Source organism: Balaenoptera acutorostrata, chromosome 16 (genome assembly GCF_949987535.1).
Source record: "Balaenoptera acutorostrata chromosome 16, mBalAcu1.1, whole genome shotgun sequence".
In the NCBI taxonomy this organism is placed as follows: Eukaryota; Metazoa; Chordata; class Mammalia; order Artiodactyla; family Balaenopteridae; genus Balaenoptera; species Balaenoptera acutorostrata.
Genome location: NC_080079.1, coordinates 1728508 through 1751905, shown reverse-complemented (window position 1 = coordinate 1751905; position 23398 = coordinate 1728508). Strand labels below are relative to the sequence as shown.

General features: G+C 39.3%; 1 protein-coding gene across 1 annotated transcript in view; it reads right to left on the bottom strand.

Moving 5' to 3' along the window:
* Positions 1–21385, bottom strand: part of TCERG1L (transcription elongation regulator 1 like) — a 196346-nt gene extending 174961 nt beyond the window's left edge. Inside the window, exons 1-3 of the mRNA XM_007173365.2 lie at positions 21062–21385; positions 18899–19045; positions 17648–17828 (exon numbers count right to left, since the gene is read on the bottom strand). Coding sequence (XP_007173427.2) covers positions 17648–17828; positions 18899–19045; positions 21062–21385 — 652 coding nt within the window. The remainder of the gene's footprint in view (positions 1–17647; positions 17829–18898; positions 19046–21061) is intronic.
* Between the last annotated feature and the right edge of the window lie 2013 nt (positions 21386–23398).

Here is a 23398-nt window from a genome sequence, read left to right as displayed (position 1 = left end):
TGATGTTGTTGTCAATGCCTATCTTATTATGACACAATTTCTGCAATCATGAAATGCACTCCACTAAACCTTGGCAGATGTTAATGTCACTATACAGTTAAACTTTCAATAATACTTTTAGGATTTGTACAGCTAGCTTTACAACTGAGATCTGCCCATAAAATATATTTGCTTCTTCTTTTCTCCTATTTTTGAAAAACATGGGTAAAATGGGTAACCAACCTCATAATCTATATTAATGCCTCACCGTTTTCTATGTTCTGAAAAAAACTGTGTATGAGGAGAAGATTCTCCTTGGAGTTTGAGAGATTTTACCCATAAAATCCGTGGAGTGTCAGGGTGTAGAGGGGACTCAGGCTAAGAGAAAACGTGAGGATAAGGTCCCCACGCACTTGCCCAGGTAGAAGAGGGAGGAGACCTGTGGGCGTGTATACGGGCCGCTCCATCGTGATTCAAGTTGAAAAGCTGCCAGAAATCAGTTCATCTAATTGTCAAAAAGCTGCTGATATCAAGCAGAGATGTCTCCATTTAATGTGTTTCTTTTTTTCTGATCATGGGAGGGGAGATTTTAATCAATTTAATTCATTTCCATTTTTGAAACCATAAATGTTTGCCTTTATTTTTTATCATTTGCTTCCTCAGATTTTCCTTAGTTTTCGCTAAGGAAACTTTTCTAATGCCTTGATTTAAGCTGATTTATGCTGTGCCTATGCTTTCATAGTTCACATATCATTTCTGGCTCTACATTTGCCTTGTAGTACTGTTGGCTACATATTATGACTTCTAATATGGGCACATCACGTTTGGTTATTTTATAAAAGGTTTATTTTATAATATTGATTTCTGTCTCGTTCATTTATTTTGGGGGGAGTCTTTTAACTTCAAGGCTGCTGGGCATCTCTTTATAGCTTATTTTAAGGTTTCAGTTTTGTTGCACTGTGGCAGGTATATGAAATCTATAAAATCACTCTTCGTAATTTCTTGATGTGTCCTTCATGATATTACTTTTTACTCTTTTTTCTTTAATTTTTATTTTGAAAGTTTTCAACAGTAATATAATAGAGAATAATATAATGAACCCCACGTCCCATCACCCACCCTCCACAATTATCAGCTCATGACTGGGCTTGTTTCATCTTCACACCTGCACTCCTAGCACCCACACCTGGATTACTGATAAAACATAACAGATTTTATTTCAGCTGTATATGTTTCTGCAAGCATCTCTAACATACAGGTTCTTTTTAAAAGCATGAGCATAGAACTCTAACAACACCTACAAATTAACAAAATTAATCATTTCTTGGGCTTCCCTGGTGGCGCAGTGGTTAAGAATCCGCCTGCCAATGCAGGGGACATGGGTTCGAGCCCTGGTCCAGGAAGATCCCACATGCCGCGGAGCAACTAAGTCCACGCGCCACAACTACTGAGCCTGCGCTCTAGAGCCTGCAAGCCACAACTACTGAGCCCGTGTGCCACAACTACTGAAGTCCATGTGCCCTAGAGCCCATGATCCTCAACAAGAGAAGCCACTGCAATAAGAAGCCCACGCACTGCAACAAAGAGTAGCCCCCGCTCGCCACAACTAGAGAAAGCCCGAGCCCAGCAACAAAGACCCAAGGCAGCCAAAAATAAATAAATAAAATACATAAATTTAAACAATCATTTCTTTAAATTGTTAAACACTTAGTCAACTGTTCCAGTTTCTCCTGTTGTCTCACAATTTTTTGTATGCCTTGTTCAAACAAGGGTCAAATAAAATCCACACATTTTACTGGGTATGTCTCTTTAAGTCTCTCTTATTCTAAAAGTTGGGTGCATTCAGGTGTAATTTATCTACAGTGGAATTCATTCTCTTTGTGTACAGTTCTCTGAATTTCTGCAAAGGCAGTCATGTAACTACCACCACAATCAGATAACTGTCCACAACCCCCAAACCTGCCCTCTGCCCCTTTGTGGTCAGTACCCTCCTCCCACCAATCCCTGGAAACCACTGATCTGTGTTTGGTCTCATAGTTTTTCTTTTCCTAGAACGTCATGAAAAGGGAATCATCTATGATACAAATGTTTGACTCTGGGTTCTTCCACTCAGCATGATCTATTGGGATTCAATCATGTTGCCGCGTGTATTAGAAGTCCATTCCTGGTGGTTTCTGTTGTGGTCCATTGTTTGGATGTGCCTGAGTTTGTCAATCCATGCAATAGTTAATGGCTATTTGGACTGTTCCCAGGTATTGTTACTCATAAAGCCATTATAAACATTTGTGTACAGGCTTTTGGGTGGCAACATCTCTTTATTACTCTTGGGTAAATACCTAGGAGTGAGATTTCTCGGTATAGAATATATAGCCCTTCCAGTAGGTGTGTAGGGACTCTTCATTCTGGATTTTATTTGTGTTTCCCTAATGATAGATAACATTGAGCATATTTTCATGTGCTCATTTGACATTATATATCTTTGTTGGTGATGTGTCTGATCACATATTTTGCTGGGTTGTTTTCCTATTATTGATTTATAAGAGTTCTTTGTATATTATGGATATCAATTCTTTATTAGATATATGCTTTGCAAATATTTTCTCCCAGTATGTGGTTTTTCTTTTCATTTTATTAGAAGTCATTTCAAAGAGCAACAGTATTTAATTTTGATGAAATCCAATTATCAATGCATTTTATTCTATGGTTCATCTTCTGATGTCATATCTAAAAAAATTTTGCCTAAATCAAGGTCAGAAAATTTTCTTTTATGTTTTCTTTGAGAAGTTCTAGGACTTTTGTTTTAAAATCAGATTTATAAGCTATTTTGAGTTAATTTTTATATATGATACAAGGTATTTATCAAGGTTTGTTTGTTTATTTTAAAGATGAATGTTCAACTGTTCCAAAACCATTTATTGTAAAGGCAAGTTTTTCTCTACTGAATGCTTTGGCACCTTTGTAAAAAAATCAGTTGACCATGTATGTGTGTGTCTATTTCTGAAGGGTCTATGATTGTGTCCTACTGATCTCTGTTCCTCCAATTTTGCCAGTTCCACAAAGCCTTCGTTCTTCTAGCTTTATCATAAGCATTCAAATCTGTTCCATATGAGACCTCCACATTTGCTGTTCATTTTCAACACTGTTGTGGCCATTCTACTTCCTTTGGCTTTCCATATCAGTTATAGAATTAGCTTGTTAATTTCTGTGAAACTGGGATTTTGTTTGGGATTACACAGAATTTATAGATTACTTTGGAGAGCACTGACATCTTAACATTATTGAGTCTTCCAGCCCATTAATACAAAATATCACTCCATATATTAATGTCTTTGATTTCTCCACTCAATGTTTTGTAGTTTTCAGGATTCTTATTTTGTTAGATTAATCCATAAATATTTTCTGGTTTTAGTGCTTTAGTGACACTGCTATTTATTTTAATGTCTAGTTGTTCATTACTGGTCATACAGGGATACAATTGAATTTTCATACTGACCTTGCATCCTGCAACCTTGCTAAATTCACTTATTGGTACTAGCAGCTTCCGGTAGACTCTTTGAGATGGTCGATATGGAAACAATTTTGTCTGCATGTAGAGACAGCTTTATTTCTTCCTTTCCAATCTGTATGCTTTTCATTCTTTTTTTTTCTTTTCTTTTTGCCTTATTGCATTGGTTAGGACTTCAAGTATAATTTTGCAAAGAAATGGTGGAAGCACAAACCCTTGCCTGGTTCTCCATCTTAGAGAGAAAACATCAGGTGCTCACTGTTACATACAATGTTAGATATGGTTCTTTCATAGATGTCCTTTGTCAGTGTAATATTGAGGTATGGCCCTTGAATATCCAGTTTGCCGAAGTTTTGGGTTTTTTATCATAAAAGAATATTGTATTTTTGTCAAATTCTTTTTCTGCATCTATTGACATGATCATGGGATTTTTATCTTTCATTCTATTAATATGCTATATCACATTTATTGATTTGGATATGTTGAACCAACCTTGCATCATAGGGATAAATCCCACTTGATCGTGGTGTATGATCCCTTTAATGTGCTGTTGAATTTGGTTTGCTAATATTTTTTGAAAATTTATTTTTTAATATAGGCATTTTAGTGCTATAAGTTTCCATCTGAACACTGTTGGAGCTATGCTCTGTGATAATATTTTTAATATTGATTTTCATTTTTATTCAATTCAAAATATTTTGTAATTCTCTTTGTCACTTCCTTTTTGGCCCATGGGTTATTTGGGAGTATTTTTTTAAATTTCCAGATATTTGGCAATTTTTCTGGATATTTTTTCTGTTATTGATTTCTAATTTAGTTATACTGTGGCTAGAGAACAAATTGTGTATATTTTTAATCATTTAAAATTTGTTGACTTTTTTGTGGCTTAGAATAAGGTCTGTATTGCTGAATGTTCCATATATACAAAAAAAATATGTATTATATTATTGTTAGGTAGAGTATTCTATAAATGTCAATTTAATCAAGTTACTGGATAGTATTGTATAAATTCTGTAAATCCTTATTGATATTCTGCCTTCTTGCTCTATTAATTTCTGGGAGATGTGTTGAAATTTCCAAACATAATTATGGATTTGTCCATTTCTTTTTTAAGTTTGATTAGTTTTTGTTCACTTATGTTGAAGTTCTTTTGCTAGATGCACACACATTTAGAACTGTTATGCCTTCTTGGTATGTATTTAATTATGAATTTTTAGTTATGGAGTGTCCCTTCTTATTCCTGCAATACTTCTTGTTCAAAATTCTAATTTACCTAATATTAATACAGTACTCGTTTTCTTCTGATTTGCATGCTGTATCTTTTCCATGTTTTTACTTTTATCTACTCTAGGTTTTCATATTAAAAATGAGTTTCTTGTGGACATAATATATATAAGGATGAAAATCTTTCCTTTTAATTATAAAGTTGACACCTTTATATTTGTTTATTTCTTTACTTTGGCTTAGTTCTATTTTTATTGAAGTATATAGTTAATTTACAATGTTGTGGTAGTTTCAAGTGTACAGCAAAGTGATTCAGTTATACAGATATGTATATATTCTTTTTCAGCTTCTTTTCCATTATAGGTTATTACAAGATATTGAGTATAGTTCTCTGGGCTATACAGTAGATCCTTGTTGTTTATTTTATATATAGCATTGTGTATATGTTAATCCCAAACTCCTAATTTATCTCTCCCCCCATCCCCACTATCACCTTTGGTAACCATAAGTTTGTTTTCTAAGTCTGTGTGTCTATTTCTGTTTTGTAAATAAGTTCATTTGTATCTTTTTTTTAGATTCCAAATATAAGTGAAATCATATATTATTTGTCTTTCTCCATCTGACTTACTTAATATGATAATCTCTAGGCCCATCCACATTGCTGTACATGTCATTATTTCTTTCTTTTTTATGACTGAGTAACATTCCATTGTATATATATGTACCCCATCTTCTTTATCCATTCTTCTGTCCATAGACATTCAGGTTGCTTCCATGTCTTAGCTATAGTAAATAGTGCTACTATGAACATTGGGGTGCATGTATCTTTTTGAATTAGAGCTTTTTCCAGACGTATGCCCAAGTGTGGGATTGCAAGATCATAGAGTAACTCTATTTCCAGTTTTTTAAGGACCCTCCACACTGTTGTCCATAGTGGCTGCACCAATTTACATCTCCACCACCAGTGTAGGAGGGTTCCTTTTGCTCCATACCCTCTCCAGAATTTATTATTTGTAGACATTTTAATGATGGCCATTCTGACTGGCGTGAGCTGGTACCTCATTGTAGTTTTGATATACATTTCTCTAATAATTAGTGATATTGAGCATCTTTTCATATGCTTGTTGGCCATCTGTATGTCTTCTTTGGAGAAATGTCTATTTAGATCTTTTGCCCATTTTTTTTATTGGGTTGTTTGTTTTTTGATATTAAGCTGTATGAGCTGTTTGTATATTTTGAAAATTAATCTGTTGGTAGCATCGTTAGCAAATATTTTCTCCTAGTCTGTAAGTTGTCTTTTTGTTTTGTTTATGGTTTCCTTTGCTAGGCAAAAGCTTTTAAGCTTAATTAGGTCCCATTTGTTTAATTTTGTTTTTATTTCCATTACTCTAGTAGATGGATCCAAAAATATATTGCTGCAATTTATGTCAAAGAGTATTCTGCCTATGTTTTCCTCTAGGAGTTTTATAATATTCAGTCTTACATTTAGGTCTTTAATCCATTTTGAATTTATCTTTGAAAATGGTGTTAGAGAATGTTCTAATTTCATTCTTTTACACGTAGCTGCCTGGTTTTCCCAGCACCACTTATTGAAGAGACTGTCTTTTCTCCATTGTATATTCTTGCATCCTTTGTCATAGATTAATTGACCATAAGTGTGTGGGTTTATTTCTGGGCTCTCTACCTTGTTCCATTGATCTATGTGTTTGTTTTTGTGCTAGTACCATACTGTTTTGATTACTGTAGCTTTTTATCAATAGTATAACGTCAGGGAGTGTGATTCCTCTAGCTCCATTCTTCTTTCTCAAGATTGTTTTGGCTATTCAGGGTCTTTGTGTTTCCATACAAATTAAAAATTTTTTTGTTCTAGTTCTGTGAAAAATGCCACTGGTAATTTGATAGGGATTGTACTGAATCTGTAGATTTCCTTGAGTAGTATGGTCATTTTAACAATATTGATTCTTCTAATCCAAGAACATGGTATAGCTTTCCATCTGTTTGTGTCATCTTCAATTTCTTTCATCCGCATCTTACAGTTTTTGGAGTACAGGTCTTTTGCCTCCTTAGGTAGGTTTATTGCTAAGTATTTTATTCTTTTTGATGCAAAGGTGAATGGGATTGTTTCCTTAATTTCTCTTTCTGATATTTTATGGTTAGTATATAGAAATACAACAGATTTCTGTATATGAATTTTGTATCCAACAACTTTACCAAATTTGTTGATGAGCTCTAGTAGTTTTCTGGTAGCATATTTAGGATTTTCTATGTATCTGCAAACAATGACAGTGTTACTTCTTCTTTTTCCAGTTTGGATTCCTTTTATTTCTTTTTCTTCTCTGATTGCTGTGGCTAGGACTTCCAAAACTATGTTGAATAAAAGTGGCAAGAGTGGGCATCCTTGTCTTGTTCCTGATCTTATAGGAAATGCTTTCAGCTTTTCACAATTGAGTATAATGTTACCTGTGGGTTTGTAATATATAGCCTTTATTATGTTGAGGTATGTTCCCTCTATGCCGACTTTCTGAAGAATTTTTATCATAAATGGATGTTGAATTTTATCAAAAGCTTTTTCTGCATCTACCGAGACAATCGTATGGTTTTTATTCTTTAATTCATTAATGTGGTGTATCACATTGATTGATTTGCAGATATTGAAAAATCCTTGCATCCCTGGGATAAATCCCACTTGATCATGGTGTATGATCCTTTAACACATTATTGACCAAGGGAGTTTTGCAGAAACTAATGCCTGTGGTGATAATACGTCTCCAGTCAATAATGTTAATGTATTGTTTGAGTCAGTGGGCTAGTATTTTGTTGAGGATTTTTGCATCTATGTTCATCAGTGATGTTGGCCTGTAATATTCCTTTTTTTTTTTTTTTAATTAATTTTATTTATTTATTTATTTATGGCTGTGTTGGGTCTTCGTTTCTGTGCGAGGGCCTCCTCTAATTGCGGCAAGTGGGGGCCACTCTTCATCGCCGTGCGCGGGCCTCTCACCATCACGGCCTCTCCTGTTGCCGAGCACAGGCTCCAGACGCGCAGGCTCAGTAGTTGTGGCTCACGGGCCTAGTTGCTCCGCGGCATGTGGGATCCTCCCAGACCAGGGCTCGAACCCGTGTCCCCTGCATTGGCAGGCGGATTCTCAACCACTGCGCCACCAGGGAAGCCCCTGTAATATTCTTTTTTTGTGATATCTTTGTCTGGTTTTGGTGTCAGGATGATGGTGGCCTCACAGAATGAGTTCAGAAATATTCCTTCCTTTGCAATTTTTTTTTAATAGTTTCAGAAGGACAGGTGTTAACTCTTCTCTAAATGTTTAGTAGAATTCATCTATGAAGTTAACTGGTCCTGGACTTCTGTTTTTTGGGAGTTTTTAAATTACTGATTCAATTTTGGTACTGGTAATTGATCAGTTCATATTTTCTATTCCTTCCTCATTCACTCTTGGGAGATTCTACCTTTCTAAGAATTTGTCTATTTCTTCTAGGTTGTCCATTTTATTGGTGTATAGTTGCTCATAGTAGTCTCTTATGATCCTTTGTATTTCTGCAGTGTTGGTTGTAACTTCTCCTTTTTCATTTCTGATTTTATTGATTTGGGCCCGCTCCCTTTTTTTCTTGATGAGTCTGGCTAAAGGTTTATCAATTTTGTTTATCTTTTCAGAGAACAAGCTTTTAGTTTCATTGATATTTTCTACTGCTTTTTAAGTCTCTGTTTCATTTATTTCTGCTCTGATTTATGATTTATTTATTTAATTTAAGATTTATCATAAATCTTTATGATTTATTTTCTTTTATTCGTTTTGGGTTTTGTTTGTTCTTCTTTCTCTGTTGCTTTAGGCATAAGGTTAGGTTGTTTATTTGATATTTTTCTTAGTTCCTGAGGTAAACTTGTATTGCTATAAACTTCCCTTTTAGAATTGCTTTTGCTGCATCCCATAGGTTTTGGATCATCATGTTTTCATTTTCATTTGTTTCTAGGTATTTTTTGATTTCCTCTCTCTTTTTTTTCAGTGATCCATTGGTTTTCAGTAGCATATTGTTTAGCCTCCATGTGTTTGCATTTTTTTGCAGTCTTTTCTCTTATAGTTGATTTCTAGCCTCATAGCACTGTGGTCAGAAAAGACATTTGATATGATTTCAGTTTTCTTAAATTTACCAAGTCTTGCTTTGTGACCCAGCATGTGATCTATCCTGGAGAATGTTCCATGTGAACTTGAAAAGAAGGTTTATTCTGCTGCTTTCAGATGGAATGTTTTATAAATATAAATTAAATCTATCTGGTTTAATGTGTCATTTTAAGGCCTGTGTTTCCTTATTGATTTTCTGTCTGGATGATCTGTCTATTGATGAAAGTGGGTGTTAAAGTCCCCCCCTATTATTGTGTTACTGTTGATTTCTCCTTTTATGTCTGTTAACATTTGCCTTATATATTTAGGTGTTCCTACATTGGGTGCATGTATATTTAAAATTGTTATATCTTCTTCTTGGATTGATCCTTTGATCATTCTGTAGTGTCCTTCTTTGTCTCCTGCTACAGTTTTTATTTTACAGTCAATTTTGTCTGAAAAAGTATTGCTACTTCAGCTTTCTTTTGATTTTCATTTGTGTGGACAGCCTTTTTCCATCCTCTCACTTTCAGTCTGTATGTGACTCTACACCTTTTTATTTAAATATACCATATTGTAGTTATTATTTTTTTAATTATTTACTTCTTCTGTGCTTTGATCTTTTGTTCTCTTTTTCTGACTGAATTTGGGTTGAGTATTTGTTATGATTCCAATTTTATTGTTTATTGTTAATCTATTGTTTTATTAGTTATAACTCTTTAATTCTTCAGTGGTTGCTATATGCTTTACAATATGTATTTTAATTAATTAGAGTTCACCTTCAAATAATATCACACCACTTGATGTATGATGAGAGCCTTGCAGTTATATCCTTCCAATTCCTTCCTCCCATCCTTTGTGATTCTTGACATTGTCTTGATTTCACATACGCTATATGCACATACTACATCACTCACCATTACTTATCCTTATACAGTTAATTATCTTTTGGAGCAATTAAAAACAAGGCAAAATATATATTTTACCTTAATGTACTCTTTATTTCTTTGTACAGATGCAAGTTCCTCTCTATTATATTAGTTCTGCTTGATAAGCTTCTTCATAATTTCTTGAACTGCAGGTCTACTGACAATTCTTTTCAGTTTTAGTTTGGGAAAAATCTTCATTTCACCTTAGTTTTTGATAATTGTTTTTGCTTTGTATAAAGTTCTTGACTGAGATATTTTTAGTTCAGTCTTTTAAAGATGTCACTTTGTTGCTTTGGGGTTTGTATAGATTCTGACAATACAACTCCTGCAATTTTAAATTTCTGTTACTATCTTTGTAATGTGTCTTATTTCCCTGTTTGTCTTCAAGATTTTCTCTTAACCTTTGAAACAGAAGTTTGAATATGTTTTGCCTCATTTTCAGTCTTGGGGTTTTCTAAGTCTCTTGGATCCATGTTTTGATAACTTTTATTAATTGTTTATTACCTTTGGTCACTGTGACTTCAAATGTTTTTTCCCCCCTCATTTTCTCTCCTCCTGAAACTTCAATTACATGTATGTTAAACCATTTGATATTATCTCATAGCTCTGGGAAAGTATGCTCCATTTTTTCACTGTTTTCTCTTTGTGTTACAATTTTAGTAGTTTCTGTTGACCTAACTTTAAATTCATTCATACTTTCCTTGGCTGTATCACATCTACTCATGAGTCCACCAAAGTAATTCTTCATTTCTGATACCATGTTTTATTTTTTCTAGTATTTCAGTTTGGCTTTCTTATCTTTTCCATATCTCTGATGAAATTCTCTATCTTTTCATGCATGTTGCCCTCCTTTTCCATTAGACTCATTAATATATTAATCATAGTTATTTCAAAGTCCCTGTCTGAAAGTTCCAAAATATGTCATTTTAGGATCTGGTTCTGTTGCTTACTTTATCTCTTGACAATGGTTTATCATTTTTTGCTTTGTGTGTCTTGTAACTTTTTTACTCAATGCCAGACATCATGGTTAAAACAATAGAGAATGAGGTAATTAGGATTTACTCCTGGAAATGGGCACACCCTTTCTTCTGTCAAGCTGAATGAGATGTGTCAATGTATTCAGGTATTGACCTGGATTTGAATTTTGTTGCCACAGTTTCCTACCATGCCCTAGAGGCTTCAAAATCCTTTAATGATGCCTTTTTCTTAGAGTAAGTTCTAGGGTGTCTGATAGTCTTAATATTTGTGTCCCCCTTAACTTTCAGCCATCCCCATATTCCTGCATCACAGAAAAGGGTCACTCTCCATGCCCGGTCCCTGCACCAGTGGTAGATGGCTGTTGCTTTTACTCATATTTGTAAGGCTGGCTATAGGGCAGGATGTCTTGCCCTGTGTCAGTCTTAAATAACCTTGTTTTCTGGGCTTCCAGCATGAGAGTTTCCTAGTGTTTCAGTTTCTTTTAACTATATGAGGGATTTTGAAATAATTTGTATCCTCAGATTTCTCAATTCTCCTCTTCCCAATTTTACCAACATAATTTGAGGTTACATATTTAGATTATAATTATTCTTTTCAGCTTCAGTTTGGGGGAAAAAAGTTGCTTAGAAATTTTCAGTCATTCCTGTAACCAAATTAATGAATGTTTACATATATTCTATGTTATTGACAAAAATTGTTGACGATTATAGATAGCTTGAAACCTGACTTCCCCATTCTTAGCTCTTGCTTTTGATTAATTTCTCAATTAGTGGAGGAAACTGAAGAGAAAAAAAAAATTTATGACATAAGTTTTTCCTGAATTTTTCATAGTCTATAAAAGAATTCTAAAGTGATAGTATTGTCATAATTTGAAAATTAAGGGAAACAGAAAGCTTAAATCTGTTTGTTTAAAAATCTTACTGGTAATTGCTTGAGAAAATAGGATCAGTATGAACATATTCTAAATCACCATATAAAACAAAAATAAACAAAATCAAACAAAACATACATGGCACAGCAAAAGAATAAAAACAGACTAAAATAAAGAAATAACAAAACACTATAAAAAACAGGATATAATAATATGACAGAAGAAATATAAAAATAGGAATTCAAATATAGGTACGCTAAACTCCATTTTTAAAAGGCAAAAGAAGAGACTGTGCCTTTAAATGACTGACCTAAGCTTAAAACAAAAGACAAGGTAAACACTGATAAGCAAGATAAAATAGAAATGTAGAGTGACAGCAACATTAACTTGAGACAAAGTAGAACTTGAGGTAAGAACATTAGACGTGAAAAAAGTCTATCCATTTGTTGTTTGAGAAGGTCTTTTCCTTGCTTATGCATATGGATGCCTTTCTTGTTGGGCATATATTACTTTGATCACAAACGTTTTTCCTCCTAATTCTCTAAAGTTTTCCCCATTAGGTGATCACATCTAGTGCTGTACATTGATCTGAAGCTGTGCCCACTTTTGTGTTCCTGGAAGGAGTGGCTCTCCCATTCGTAAACTCCACTAGGATACAGTGAGCAAGGTATATGGCATGGCCACGTTTAATATGTCTGCCACATTGTATTTGTTTTTCAAGGAGATCAAATCAACATCGATGTGTTGTTTGCTCTCTATCTCACTGTCACCTTCTCATGATTACCATCCCTTTGTTCACTGCCACAGCTACACATGCTTGAGAATCCATCTATGTTGTTTGCCATCATCCAGTCCAGTTCAAACCGTCTTGCCACGTGATTTCATGCCTCCGCCAGCTCGCTTTCGATTTTTCTTTTATTGCTTTTCTATAAAGCTCTTTTGTTCATATTAAGGTAAACTGAAAGGTGATTTATGCAAAATGCTTACAAGCTCCTGTGCAAAAGCTGTTTCCCAGATTTGTCTTTCTTCTGCATCTTTTGAGTAAACAAATCTTTCATGAAGCAGAACAGTTTCTGTTGTCCCACCTCATCTTCCACTTTCCCTCCCTCTCTCTCTAGTCATCTTTGAATGGCACAGCCAGTATTTTTTTTCCAACAAGATATGGGTAGAATCAGGCTCTTTGATCTCCAGCCAAAAGGCAATGTGATATAGACAAATCTCCAGTTTCCAGCAAACTATAATGCCATGTGTCCTTACTGGACAGAAGCTGAGTAAATTATTCTCCTGCTTGATACTCTGAATCTAAGTACTTGTATTTCTTAATAGCTTGAAGGACTCTGAAGTTCTTATTTTTACAAGTGAAGAACAGGGATGCTTTGAAAAGCACGATTTCCACGCTGGCCCTACTCCCACCTCTACTTGTGATAAACCTCATATCCTTAGAAGCAATGCAAGCCCATTTCTCCCTGGGATAAAGAGGGACTTAGCACTGCATGGGAGAAGGGAGATGTTGAGATTGGAGACAAAGTGATGGGGTCTCGTCCAAAGTGCAGAGACTCCTGAAGAGGAGGGGGTGCCTGTGTCCTCATGCGTTCTCGCCTTTCCTGCATCAACCTCTGAGGACTGGGAATGAATGAGTCCCAGCTTATTTCTCAGTTCAACCCATTCACACTGTAATTAGGGATAATTCCTTAAAAAGCCACTAAATTATTCACTGGAGACTTTAGTTTCCGGTACAGTTGTAACTTTGCATATTTTTGGACGCTTGTATTTATTTTTCGGTGAGAAGACTCGGCCCTTTCTTTGTCTGCTCTGCTTCCTGAGGACAAATTTACACTTTCCTGAAGAAACCATGCCTCCCAAGCTGAAGAATGATGGAACATCCCAGGACACTCTGGAGAGCGCCCAGGACTTACAACACAGGTCCCGTGGGATAATGGGATTCATCTTGCACGAAGTGGCCCTGAGCTGGGCCACCACTGCCGCATCCCACCACCCACTCTCCTCCTTGGTTTAGGCTGCTTGGCTGCTTGTCGTCACCTGATGAAACATTTGTCATGAGTTTGTGACTTTCCATGTTCTGCTCCTCCATTCCCTCTCCTTCCCTGGTCAAGTTCTGCTGATCTCTGTGGTGTGTGTCAGGTACATCATCCCCTGGAGACCTTCCCTGACGACCCTCCCGAGACCCTCCTTGGACGTCTGCAGAGAGCCCCTAGGACGGCAGTGCTGGGTAATGATCTACAGAGTGCACTTCCCCAGAAGAACATGAGCTGCGAGGGCGCCTAGCAGAGCCCACGTCTGCACCGCCTGCAGGGGAGGGAGCTCCTCTGATGAATGCAGGTGGGAACACGACTGACCTTCACGCTTCTAAGTGGCCATCAGGCTTTCTTCAGGTCTGAGTATAACGGCAAATCATTACCTCTATCATCAACATAAGTGAGTCTAGTATATATCAAAAATAAAGTCCTTCAAAACATTTATTAAATTTTAGATGAGTTACCCAAATTCGTTCAAGTGGTGCTAATATTATATGAGACCCTGCTGCAGTGCAGTTACTTCTTAACCAACCACAGATCAGGAGGGGAGCAATATTAACATGAGCCTCAGAGGTCACCCACCCGACGTCCCTGCCCATCACACCTTCTAACTCAGGTCAACAGACCACATGCTTATTGAAACAAAACCACTTTCTAGTGTCACATCATTGGAGCTCATGGTACATAATGCCACTGTCAAGAACGATTATTACACAAATGTACTATCCATCCAAGAAAGGAGAATGTGAAGAGCCTGTTTAACATGAGGCGAGTCGGTCAGAATGGCCGTCATCAAAACTCTACAAACAACAAATGCTGGAGAGGGTGCGGAGAGAAGGGAGCCCTCCTGCGCTGTTGGTGGGAATGTACACTGATACAGCCACTATGGAGAACAGTATGGAGGTTCCTTAAAAAACTAAAAATAGAACTACCATATGACCCAGTAAGCCCACTACTGGGCATATACCCTGAGAAAACCATAATTCAAAAAGACACATGTACCCCAATGTTCACTGCAGCACTATTTACAATAGCCAGGTCATGGAAGCAACCTAAATGCCCATCAACAGACGAATGGATAAAGAAGTTGTGGTACATATATACAATGGAATATTACTCAGCCATAAAAAGAGATGAAATTGAGTTATTTGTAGTGAGGTGGATGGACCTAGAGTCTGTCATACAGAGTGAAGTAAGTCAGAAAGAGAAAAACAAATGCCGTATGCTAATACATATATATGGAATCTAAAAATAACCAAAAATGGTTCTGATGAACCTAGGGGCAGGATAGGAATAAAGACACAGATGTAGAGAATGGATTTGAGCACACGGGGAGGGGTAAGGGTAAGCTGGGACTAAGTGAGAGAGTGGCATGGACATATATACATTACCAAATGTAAAATAGATAGCTGGTGGGAAGCAGCCGCATAGCACAGGGAGATGAGCTCGGTGCTTTGTGACCACCTAGAGGGGTGGGATAGGGAGGGTGGGAGGGAGATGCAAGAGGGAGGGGATATGGGGATATATGTATATGTATAGCTGATTCACTTTGTTATACAGCAGAAACTAACACACCATTGTAAAGCAGTTATACTCCAATAAAGATGTTAAAAAAATTAAATTAAATTAAAAAATAAAATGCGGTGATTCTGACTCCCTCTCCGGGTTCTCCTGGAGTTCTAATAGTGCTTCATTGATTAACTGAAAGGGGATCAATACAATATATCTAAGATTCTAAGGCCATTTGCTTCTGAATATAACAATTTACAAGATGGATCAACTTAAAATATCAATCATATAATATATTCCTACATTATGTATTAATATAGTGTATATAAATATTTATATTTATAAATGCATAACTTTATATAATGTAAATCAATATAATATTTAAATGTATCAATTTATAGCAAGAAATAAGATTCAATAGCAATTATAACAATAACTTTTAACAACATATCTGAAAATTTACATGTAAAATGTTTTAATGAGGCTATGTTTTCTCATTAATTACATTAAAATTGAAACAATGTATCTTAACTTTTAACTGACTGGGAGCTGACCCTACCTTCCACCTTTACTTGCTCCCCCTTCCAGGTTCTCAGTTAAGCAGTTAGTAACATATAAACAACACCCTAAATGTGTTCTTTGGACTAACGGTCATTTAATACATGTTTCTAGAATACTAATTTCTAAGAATCTGAAATGTATCAAAAAATCAAAATTTTCATGAAACAGTTCAGAAACCCCATCTCAGAACAAACGCATTTGACTGTTAGTAAAATACCTCTGAGCACAGATACATTATTCTCCAGAAGATAAGTAAAGTGTGTTATATTCTTATGGTTCATGAGTCCAAAAAAAAAAAAAATCCAAGGAAGAATAAAAGCAGAAATTTGACAAATGTTAGATGGGGCAGACAGTTATTCTATGATCGACCATGTTAGTAAGAAATATTATTTTATTTTGGCCTTTAAAAAGGCTTAGTCAATAAGTCAAAAGGTAAAATTAACATGAATATGCTTTAAGTATGAAATAGGTGCCACACAATGGCAAGTAAAAATGTCCATATGATATAAAAGCTATGATAATTTGCCATAAGCTTCTTCGACAAAATTGGTAGTTAGCATGTTCAGTATGAGTTTCCTAAGAGGACAGAGGTATAATGCAAATGTCTACATGATATTAAAGAGTGAGCTGACAGGAGAAAAGGTCACTCAAAGCTTTTGTTGGAACAGTTAAACTAATTTCACTGTTTTTTCAACTAAACGTACTGATTATTTTGGTGACAGCATTGCCAGTGTATTAGGAAAGTAGAATATTATCCTTTCATATACTGAAAAAGACGTCTAAAGCCCTGGAATACCATATATTACATGTTATCTGATCATCTTCTGTCATCATTCAATTAAAAAGGATATGTGATCATCTTAGTGTAAAATGTTTATAAGCGTATGTATGTATGATGATTATTCAGATTTTAACAACTCAGTAATAGATGATTACAAGGACAGAAGGCAAGTTTCAGTCAAGAATCATTAAGGCCTATGAAAAAACCCAAGAGTTGAGTGTTCTTCCTGACTTATTACTAAACAGGACACATAGCAAATTATAATACAGAAGGTAGAAAGAGAAAGAAATAAATATGTCTCCTAAACCAGCACTGAACTATCCACAGATACGTGTCCTTATTACTAAATTTTAGAGCTACATATTGGGACAATCTTGGTAGGTAGGAAATTACAAGGAAGATAATATAATTCTGCAGTCATAAAATATTCCGTAATGGAAGGTGTTGCAAGATAATTTGGGCATGAGCAACATTTGCTTCTGTAATATGATCATACATCAAGGTGATTTTAAAAATCAATTAAAAAATTCATAAGATGATTTTATTCTCTTGTTACTATATAGGTTTATTACACCGTCTTTCAACCAGGGATTATTTCATGGGAGTCTGTTCCAGGACAAATGTTCTTTCAGGTCACAAGACTCCAAAGAGAGAACAAAATCCATCTTCCAAACAGCACACATTTATAGACCATCACCAGTATCACCCCATATTTGTGAAGGCGAAACGTATAAAAATCTTACATGTGCCCGTGTCCTGCGGACCAGGGAGCTATGCACCTCACCCCCAATAAAGAACATTTTTTAAATGAGTTGCCTGATCAATTAGGGCTCCTACTAAGAGCTATCAGCAGAAGATTTGGTCCAATTCTAAAAACAGAGCACCAAAAATATGATTCTGTACAAATCCCCTCAGCCATCTCTTTGCCTTAAAACAGATTCCATTTTCCAAAAACACAGTGAATAATCTACCCCAAACTCAATTTCATTATGAAAAGGAATCATGCCCATGAAAAAAGAAATTATATTTTACTGAAAGAATTTGAAAGAATTGTTCCATTAAAGTGGCAAACATAGTTTTCATACCCAAAGCTTATTTGTAGCTACAGCAAGCAAACAAACAAAAAACAACCACACATTTTTACAGCTATTTGGGCACCAACCTGGGATGGGCTGAGGTGCTAACACCACTGTGGGAAGAGGCCTAGAGGCAGGAGCTGGCCTGGACAGGGACACGGCTACTTGATTTGCCAACAGTTGAGGCTTCTCATGCCCATGGAACAATCTTGATTCCTCAGGATATATCCATGTTGAGTCCAGAGCAAAGGAATTATTAAAAAAGATCTGTCCAAAGAGAAAGCAAGCATAACATTTAAGACCATGCACATAATAAAAGCTTAAGACTGTAAAATACTTGTCTGACATTGAATATTGGAGATTCTATGCATGGAGATTCTATAAAGCCACTATCTTAAAACCTGAAGATCCACGGGTCTCTGATACCAATCACCTTCTAGTCAAGTCTCCTGGGCTGGTCTTCAGCTATTGACTTGGTTAGTTCATCCCAGCAGCCAGTTAACAGATACAGAATCACCCCAGTGAGATAAGCAGTGGCTTGTAGAACAAGTCACTGTACTACTTTCTATTGGTTTTCAGGTAAACAAAGTGTAGCCAGTATATCTGAATTCAAAAGCCAAGATAAACCATCAGAAAGATGAACACTCAAAGCAATAATACCAAGGAAAACTTACTTTTAAAATGTACACTTGAGTTATATAAGGTTTAAGGCTAGATTCTGAACAATAGTTATGGACTTAAAAACTGAAAAATTCGGGGCTTCCCTGGTGGCGCAGTGGTTAAGAATCTGCCTGCCAATGCAGGGGACACGGGTTCGAGCCCTGGTCTGGGAGGATCCCACATGCCGCGGAGCAACTAGGCCCGTGAGCCACAACTACTGAGCCTGCGCGTCTGGAGCCTGTGCTCTGCAACGGGAGAGGCCGCGACAGTGAGAGGCCCGCGCACCGCGATGAAGAGTGGCCCCCGCTTGCCTCAACTAGAGAAAGCCCTTGCACAGAAACGGAGACCCAACACAGCCAAAAATAAATAAATAAATAAATGAATAAATTTAAAAAAAAAACTGAAAAATTCAAAAAGTAGATTCTGATTCAGAAGTAGCAATTTTATATCATCCTATGAAATCCAAATATTTTAAGCTAAAACAAAATCCCCCCCACCACCATCTACTGGTGCTTTTGAACAGACCAATCTTATTCTGAAAAGATTTCTCTCCAGACCTAGATGGTTGATCTATTGCAATTAGAAACTAGAAATACACAGTGATTTCTGTTATGGAAATACCCAACAACTTAAAAATTAATAGCCCATTTATCCAACCAGACTAGCTGCATTTTTACCTTACAATTAGGTATCCTTTTGTCTATCCAACTTTTCCCAATGGGAAGTGGAAGAGAAGATGGGCAGACATGTGGGAAAATGGGCACCAATTCCACAGTGGAAGAGGGGGACAGTCCAATCGATGGAGAATGACCACCAAACAGCCACTGAAACCCAAGAAAAGAGAAGGGTGTGCTCATTAGCCTGTATCAATCAACTCTACTTTGTACCAATAGATGCTGGGATAGCTGCTCTAAAAGGGAATTTTAAAATGCATGTATTTGATTATGAGAAAAATCTCCTTTTTCCCAGTCCAAAAAAACCCCACAAATATTCCAAAATTCTAAAAATTTATAAAAATTTTCATATCTGAATCATCACAATGCATTTACAACACTGCTTTCTGTAATATTAAGAAAGAACTTCTAAGCACAAAACCATGAGAACATGGTAAGAAATGGATTTCTGCCCTGAGAACATGAGAAACCACAATGGAAAGGTGAAATGCTGGGTATTCCTTTTATAATTCTTGAATTCTTTTTATAAGCAAGCAGAGAGCTATATTTTATGATATTCTTTTCCATATAACATTTTATATTAATTATATTTATCATTTTAGAAACAGGCACAAGTAATATTTTCAAAATAAGAGGTTAAGATCAAAGTTTCTCAAGGTTCGCAAATGCAAATAGATTCCAAGGCAAAGAAAACATAAATGAGCTTATCACATAACTGAAGATCCCAATGCACAGAATAAAATAGCAAACGTTGAAAGGGGGCAGACAATTTAGGAGACAGTCTCTCTAATTAAATTAACTGAATCTTTATCAGTGGAGAATAAGATCATTGTTCAATGGTATGGAATACTTCAATACGTATTTGTTTTAAAATCATAAAAGCATTTTTGAATTTCCTGTTATGTGAAAATGTTCTTCTGGTTTAAATAGTTATTTAACAGACAATATGGTAGCACAAAATATTTTAAAGATTAATACTAAGTTTTGGGGAGATTTTTTGTTTTAAATTTACACAAGAAAAAAAATGCATTTTCTATACAGAAAAAAAAAAAATGTAGTTCCTTGACATCATATACCTCTAGTGGTAGCACTCGGATATGACAACCCCTTCGAAATATCAAAAAAGCTACCAACGCTTATTCAAAAAAAACCCCAACATGAACTGCATCACACATCAAAGTACCATATCCAGTACCACATATGTGATGTATCATTACGTGTAAAGACCAGTTTAGGAAGAGTTAACAACATCTTTTAGAAAAGCTCACAATATAATATTGGAATTAAATTAATTATGTGGTGTATTCTAACATCCACTCGTTTGAATATGCTAATTAGGACAGTCATTGGAATAAAATACATGTTATTCTCTGATTTAAATGCATCTGCCTAGTTAGATAGCAAACAATGGATCTTGCCAAAACCAGCTTCCCTTGCTCTGTTACACCATTAATCAAAGGCACAGTCACTTTTTCTTTTCAATTCCAGGTTTTAAACGCCAAACTCTTCTAAAGTGCAATATGACACTAGGTAATTTGGTGGACTCAGGCAGACCTAGGGTGGGAGTGGAAATCACCGGTAGCATTTCTCAGTATTAAAGGCAGGATTTCCCTGCAAGCTTCCATTGGTTTGAATTTGCTTAAGCATTGTCCTGAGTCTATTTTCAAATGAAAAAAAAAAAACTAGATCAGAATCAGAAATAGCTATTGATTCCCAGCTTGCTTTCCAAGCCTGGCAGAGACTGTAAAAGTATTAACTTCTATTCGGTAAGTCGGCCACAGTTCGCAGCAGCAACGCCGGGCTCCAGAGGCGGTACTTAAGCACCGCGCTCTGGACAACGACCCCGGCCCGGGCGAAAGTTGTGGCCAAGGCGGTCCCAACTCTGGGCTTGGGGTGCCGGTCTCCAAACTGCTCGGCTGAGAGACCGGGAAGACATACTGCAAAGACTGCCTTGAGGCAGAACGGGACGTCGAAGCATGAACTTTGTTGCCGAGGCATGGCTGCCAGGCTGCGCCGTGATGGGCTGGGGAGCCGAGGACCACCGCGGGAGGAAAGAGCGCGAGCCACAGGGCCGGAGCCGCCGGAGCGGGGCGAGGGCCGCGCCCAGGGGCCAGGGGGGAAGCCGGCGACCCCGAACCCGGGGCCGGGGGCCGGGGGACACGTTACCTGCCCGTTGAGCAAGGGGTAGTGGTGCACAGCTGCGGCGGCGGCGTGGTCTGGCGCAGAGGGCAGCGGCAGCAACGGCAGCCAGCCGGGCAGCCCCGGGAGCAGCGGGGCGGCGGAGGGCTGGGCCGAGGCAAGCAGCCCTGGCGGGGGCGCGACCCCGGCGCCCAGCCGGAGCAGCCCGGCCGAGCCGGGGACCATCCAAACCCAGGGCGGCGGCGGCGGCGGCGGCGGGTCTGCATTCATCGGCCAGAGGAGAGGCTGCCGCCGCCGAGGCTGCTGCGGCTGCTGCCGCCGCCGCCGCTGGAGCCCGGCGCCCACCAGCATCCTACATCCCCGCGCGGGCGGCGGCTGCGGGCGCGGCGGGGGCGGAGGGCGCCAGAGGCACGGGCCGGCGACGGCGCGGGCTCCGGAGCGAACTCACTTGGTTCCGCTGCGCGGCCGCACGCTCCGCCCCTGCCCCGCGCCGGGAGCCCCTCCTCCTCCTCCTCAGCTAGCGCTGCCGCCCGCGCCGCCGCCGCCGCCCCCCAGGCCCGGCCCCGGCTCGCAGCGTCCCCGGGTTCCGGGCTCCGGCCAGCACTCACCCCGGGACCCCCGCGGCGGCGGGGGAGGGGGCGGGAGCAGGCGGAGGCGCGGGGCGCAGAGGGCGCGCCTGGCCGGGCTCCCGCGGAGCTCAGGTTCGGCCGCTGGAGGCCGCCGGCTCTCGCGGACGGAGCGCACGCCGGGGAAGGCGCGCCCGGCCAGGCCGGGAGACGGGGGTCCACCAGCAGCAGCGAGCCGAAGCCAAGGTGGCGGCGCCTGAGCCAGGCACGTCCAGCCGCGGGGCGGTGCTGGGGGCGCCGTCGGGGACCGTGCGGGCCGCTCTCAGCCTGGCTTAACCTGGGTCGAGGGCGGAGGGTCCCCAGGGGATGCTGCCTGCAGCCCCCGACGCCCAGCGGGCACCGATTGCCACTGGGGACGGGTAGACTTCTCTCCCTGGAAAATCTGCCAAACACTTTCCTAAGACCCCAGCGTGTCCTCTGCCCCGGCGGCCCCTACCCCACGTCCCACTAGTTCAGGCGCCACACTCCAGGCGGGTCGCCTCCGGGCCTTTGCACGGGACATCCGGTTGCCGCTGGGATTGCCCACTGTGAACTGCTCCTGGATTATACCGGGTCCAGAATTGTGCTCCCCCTTTACCCACCGCACGCGGCCTCTGCAGTGCAACCTGGGCTGCCTAAGGCCAAAGACCACCCCTCCTGCGAGGACCCTCGCTCGGCCTGCACAGCAGAGCCTGGTTCCGCGCGGGTCACACGCAGTCGCCGCCAGGCGGCGCGCGCCCCGGCTGACCTCCCTCCTGCCGCAGGCCCGGGTCCCGCGCGGTATCTCCTTGTGATGCCGGGGCTCTGAGACCCCGCCCAGCTCTGGGCTGTTCGTCGCCGAGAGCTGGTTGGAGACTTCCACGTGCTAATGAACTGCTTAGGTCGCTACGCCGGAGAAACCCCACCACAGTCAACAGCGCAAGCACAGTGTTTCTTAGGAGCATTTGGTGAAGGGCCTTCCTGCCGCCTAAAGCAGAAAGAAGGTATTATGAAGCATGCTTTTAAGAGTTTGTATGAAAAGCCCACGCTGACCTGGGCAGGAGAGCATGCACCCACCCAGGTACACCACAGACACGCCTGGGACTCTCCAAACACGGGCTCCCCTCACCTCTGGACTGATCCGTCGACCTCCCTCCTGAGATAAACTAAAGCACCAGAATGCTTTCAATTTGCTTCTAGGGTTGTTTCCTCATTCTTCTAATTTGCTTATTTCCTCCTGGCCTGGCAGGATTTCTTTTAGATCCTGGCATATGCTAATTTACATAGCTGGCATCTCCATGTTTTCCTCCAGGCAAACCATTTTTCAATTAGCAAGTTTATCTCTCTCTTTGATGCAAAAGTCCTGGCAAGATTTTGTTTTTTCTCACCTACAGTCAGAAAGCTCTGCAGATTAGAAGACTGTTACTATTCAGCTTAAGCCCTTAATTCATGCGCATATATTTGTATGTGCACACACTTGTGATATGTGGCTTGATCTTGGTGGCCACAGCCAGACTAAGGAATTGGGGCAGGTGTCTTTGGGCAGGCTAAGGTGGACCCCTTAAAGGGTCCTGTTTGAATGGGAGTTATTCATCCCTTCTCCATTGTTTGGAGGCTGGCAGTGCCCGGCTTGCATGCTGCTCTCAGCAAAAGCAAGTGCAGTGTGCACAGAACCCACACTCCCAGGAAACAGGGTTTAGCCATGATCTGGGGGTGCTTCAGCAGGTGCTTTGGGGGGAGTCTCACCCGTTCCCACACAGCCCAGTCCTTGAAGTGGTTC